This window comes from Amphiura filiformis, chromosome 6 (assembly GCF_039555335.1).
Source record: "Amphiura filiformis chromosome 6, Afil_fr2py, whole genome shotgun sequence".
Lineage (NCBI taxonomy): Eukaryota > Metazoa > Echinodermata > Ophiuroidea > Amphilepidida > Amphiuridae > Amphiura > Amphiura filiformis.
In genome coordinates, this window is record NC_092633.1 from 11929282 (window position 1) to 11934454 (window position 5173).

At 41.1% G+C, this 5173-nt stretch overlaps 1 protein-coding gene across 1 annotated transcript; it reads left to right on the top strand.

The window, feature by feature from the left end:
- The first annotated feature begins 4396 nt into the window (after positions 1 to 4396).
- Positions 4397 to 5173, top strand: LOC140154346 (uncharacterized). The gene has a single exon (XM_072176913.1). It carries the CDS (start codon positions 4397 to 4399, stop codon positions 5171 to 5173), a length of 777 nt encoding a protein of 258 aa, XP_072033014.1.

Below are 5173 nucleotides of genomic sequence, written 5' to 3' on the forward strand. Positions count from 1 at the left end.
CCCCCCATGCTTGCTCCCCTCTCCTCTCGGCCTGTCAAAATCATCCCCGGTCGGCCCGCCCCACCCTCCCCCTTTTCACATGCCAAATTTTTATAAGCCTTTTTAAAGTGCTTTATTTAAAAGGCGCCCATGAATGTGTGCCAAAAACTGCCCTCCACCTCCCCACCACCGTCGGCTTGCCAAAATTGCTACCCTCCCTTTTCGGCTGGTCAAAAATCCACCCCCCTCAATTTTACCATCCCTTAGCTGCTCATAATTATAATTGCACAGCCCCTTAGGGCGCGTGGCGTAGTTGCCGGAGAGGGTGTGAGAGAATGACCGCCATCTCTGACAACCCACCCCTCCATGCAGATGTATAGGCTATAGGTTTTTTGTTTCAGCTTGTCAGTTTTGACATTAAAAGGATAATGCCAGAACGTCCTCGCTAGGCTTTCATTGTATAACATTGAACACTAATTCTCCCGGAAGCATCCTCATTTTGCACATGGTAAACCAATTATATGACATTTTATAATGTGATTGGTATATAATGCGCGCAGAAACATTTCTTGGAAAAGAGTCCATAATTTACATCTAAATAAAGAAAGCCTAAAATACTGTTTGTGCGCAGTTTGGTAATCTGTGAGCACGTTGGCTCCTGTTGAAATTATCCTGTTTTCCAGTGGTGGAAGCATTCCAGGGGCGGAAGCATTAACGGTCGAACATATTTTGTACCCGTTTGAGAAGGACATTTGCGTGCGAAGGCCGCGAGAAATTTTCAATTCAGATTATATTAGCCCAAAATTAATGCATATTTTGTATTTTGATGAGCCAGTATGACCAGTGCCTGCGAAGCGCGCACAAATTTGGCCCAAAACATAAATATTTTGGGGATAAAAAATTGAAAATGAAGATGCACAGGACAATTATTTCTTTATTTCTACATTTAGCATTTTATATATTTAATTTCTACTTTTAGCATTTTAGGGGGTCCCCTCCATATAGAAATAAGGGGCGTGTCCGCCCCGCGACAATGCTATTTTTACACCGCAATCCATGAGCAATTTCTATAAGAAATATTTGTACAAAATTAATGCACTAAGTGCACAAATAATTTCAAGAGTTTAATGTTTATTATTTTGTTTTGTTTATATTCCGATGAAGTCAGTACATAATAAAATTTGGAAAAAAGAAGAGAAGGAAGCCTTTGGGTGATTTATAGTGCGCCATGCCAAACCCACAGACCTCTGCACACTTTACAGAATTGTCCAGATGGCCAAAATCATTCCATAAACATGGACCAGATAAGAATCGCAGGCCCTAGCAATACTCAATAAACTTTTTCAATTTCGTACGTGGTTAAAACGAGACTAGTATTAGCAGTAAGAGAAGGTGACTTTTTACTTGCAAACACGCATTTCTTAAGTTATATATAGCAATGCTTTTTGAGAAGTAGCAATAAAACTGATATGAAGGTGAGGAAAATTTGTGTAAAAACAAATCATCCCATTGATCGAGAAATGAATGATTGAGTTTAGTTTGGTGCAATTTGAAAAAGTTGCAAATTCAAACAAATTACGCGGTGTAGGTTTGAATAGGCCAACATGATCCAATCACCTGAAATCAGTGGAGGTCAACGTGTGCCATCGATAGGTAACTAATCTGGCGTGCATTCTGCATATCGATACCCATACATTCAAACGTCCTTTTACACAGTAAATGTCAGTTGCTGCAATCATCCAGAGAATTCTACAAGGCAGTGAAAGCTGTCAGACAAAGGGATGAACCTTTTGACCCCACATCACTGATAAATGATGAAGCTGGAAACCCACTCACTGACCAAGAAGACATAAACAACAGATGGGAGGAATATTTTGATGGTCTACTCAACTTCGGGGATAGTCAACGCTCCCAGGAACCATTCAATCCAGATTGTCCTGATGAAGAGGAACCCTCTATCTTGGAAGATGAAGTTTGAGCTGTTGTGTAAGAAAGTGCCAAAAATAAAGCAGCAGGTACTGACGATATAACAACAGAAGCCATCCAAGCATGTGAAGATGTTGGAATCAAGTGGCTGACTAGAGTCTTCAATGCAGCATGCGAAGGGAGAGCAGCACCTGATGACTGTGTGATAGTGATTCCTATCTGGAAAAAGAAAGGAAGCAAGAGAGATTGTGAAAAATACAGGGGCATCTCATTGCTGAGTCACGCTGGCAAGATGTTTGCAAAGATCATAGAGAGAAGAATTCGACCCCTAGTTGAGCTGCAACTAAGTGAAACACAATTTGGCTTCAGAAAAAACAGGGATGTACTGTACAGATGCCATTTTTGCGCTACAACAGTTATGTGAAAAGTGTATCGAGTTCAACCAGGAACTGCATGGTGTCTCGTAGACCAAGAAAAGGCTTTCGATCGGGTGGATACAGAACCGTTGTGGGCTGTAATGGAGGGCTATGGTATAAGAGGTCAACTGCTATGCTAGATAATGTCAGAGCTCTATCTAAATTATATAAAGACAGCAAATACATGGTGAGAACCAGAAGTGGGCAGTCAAAGTGGTTCCCAGTAACATCAGGGGTACGTCAAGGCTGTGTGCTGTCGCCACTGCTCTTGATTTATATGGACAAGATCGCCAAGGAAGCAAATCCAACTAGTGGAGAAATAAATGAGCTTCTCTTTGCAGATGACCAGAGCCTCATCCACAAGGACTCTGCAGGACTTCAAGATCATACCAACAAACTAAATGCAGCATGTGAGAAATATGACATAAAAGTCAGCATAGCCAAAACAGAGACTATGGTGGTTAGCCGATTACCCAAGGATATTGACATCACCATTAACAACAGCAAGCTAAAACAGATAAATAAGTTTAAGTACTTGGAAAGTATCTTTTCTGAGGATGGAAGTATCACCAGAGAAATAGAGACACGATGTCAAAAGGCCAATAATATTATCTACCAACTAGGCCCGCTTCTCACACATCCTGCAATACTGATGGATACAAAACAAAACTCATCAATGCCATATTTTTCCCAACTCTTTGCTACCAGTGCCAAACATGGACTCTCAACAAAAGAACAACCCAAAAGCTCATCACCTGTGAAATGAGATGCCTAAGAAGAGCAGCTATTATAGTCAAGGAGGGATAAAATCAGGAATGGGGATATCAGAAAGATGGTGGGCACCACACCAATCACAGAATATGTTGCAAAACAACAAGGCCCCTAGCCAACCTGCAGCAAGAACATATAACAGCAAAACAACGGGAACTAGGGCTAGAGGAAGACAAAGGAAAAGGTGGGCAGATGGAGTAAAAGAAGCTCGCAAGACATGGGATTACCATGCATTAGTGAGGCTACCCGACTCGCCCAGGAAAGAAGGTTACATTTCCCCGCGACGCTATGAAAGGCAAAAGTGGTGGATAAAAGTAAGTAGCCCCCCCCCCCCTAAGCTGCAACTTTTAGAATGGGCTAACACCAAAATGTCTGCGCTGGTATATACTTTGACTACAAATAAATACACTTTCATAATAAAATATTGATAATTTCAAATATCATTCTTGGCTATAGGCTAACGATTTGTAGACAAACACAACAAAATAGTATTGATGTATGTGTTATAATTTTTATAAGTAAAAATTTGATCATTTTGTTCGTAGGCCTAAATATGATTGTCTTAAAATAGGCCGAATATTTATCTTACTTTCGTAAAGTATATGCTTATAATATGCCTATATATTATCATTCATAGGTTAGAGTAAACTTATAATGGATACTGTATACACAGTAGGCCTATGTATTTTGGCATAGTTTTAGCGTGAGTTTTAGTCGCCGGGTGCGACTTTTTTTAATGCTTGAGACTCACTCACGACACAAAACTCATTCACAATGTAGGCCTATTATATTAAACTGAAAATCAAGAGTCCCAAAGTGACGTGTTGCATCGTCATCAGACCTTTGTTAGTCTATAGTTAGTGTCGAGAATACGCATCACTGAATGCATGGGTTCGAGCCCGGGGTTCGAGTCGCGCCCTTTCTTTTCTTGTTCAGGTTCCGCGTAAAATGGGGATTTTGTTTTCGCTCATTTGTTTCATTTTACCAAAATGATGTCCGTAATCATGTGTTGATATTGCACGTGGTAGGACCTTCTCAATTATTTAGATTTTCCCCTGGTACACTTTGTCTTGTAAATAAAAGGGTGTCAGCCGCATGGCCATCCGGGATGGCCATCACGTGCGCACACGCGCGCTAACGCCCATTGTACGCACCGCGACGCACCGCAACAGGCTTGTTCGCGCCATCTTAACACGCACAATAGTGGCAACTTAGAAACTGGAATTGTTGCGGATGCCAAAATAATCAAATGATGTAAAGAAACAGACGTGTTTGGATAAGCATGTAAGCTGACGTATTTGAATATGCCGATATCAAGTACGAGGGATCGACTGACCCTTCAACTTGACACACCAGCTGCAAGCAATGTCACCGCTTCCGATAGACCTAATCAACAAAAGTCGCCATCAACAAATTCCACAGAAGTCGGCAACATTAAACAACGGAAGGTAACATTACCATCTATTGAAAAACTAAAAATTGATGATAAGACGACAGTTTGTGGAAATGTAGTCGGACGTTCTTTATCACATGGCAGTGCAACTGCTCATCAATCTGCGAAGCATCATCACATTGTTAAGCCTAAATCTATCCATCACCATCCAGGACACCAACAACATCATCGTCATCATCACAAGAAACGAAAATCAAAGAAGGAGAAAGAAGGCGATGATATCGTTCTAAGAAAGATTCGCTTCTTTAGTTCTCAACCAGAACCTGCTCCTTATACTCTCTGCTTATCATTTCCAGGAGTAGATCTTAGCCATCGACAGCTTCTCGATGCCATCACATCCACAGACATCATTCACAAAGAAGACGTCAAGAGCATTCAGTTTGTTGATATGAACTGCATTCTTGGAACAGCAGGAGTGGATAACAGATGGTATGTAACAGTTAAAGATTTCGATACCAGATACCTTCTGTTGCGTAACTGCATCTGGATTGACAACGATCCTCTCCATTTTCGGCTTCTTGATGATGTCAATATGGAAGACTACAAAGAATACAGAAGACGTGTGGTAACGTTGCAGAGTGATGAACATGTTAGCGCTCTGGAAAGATTACTCGCATTACATTACTAA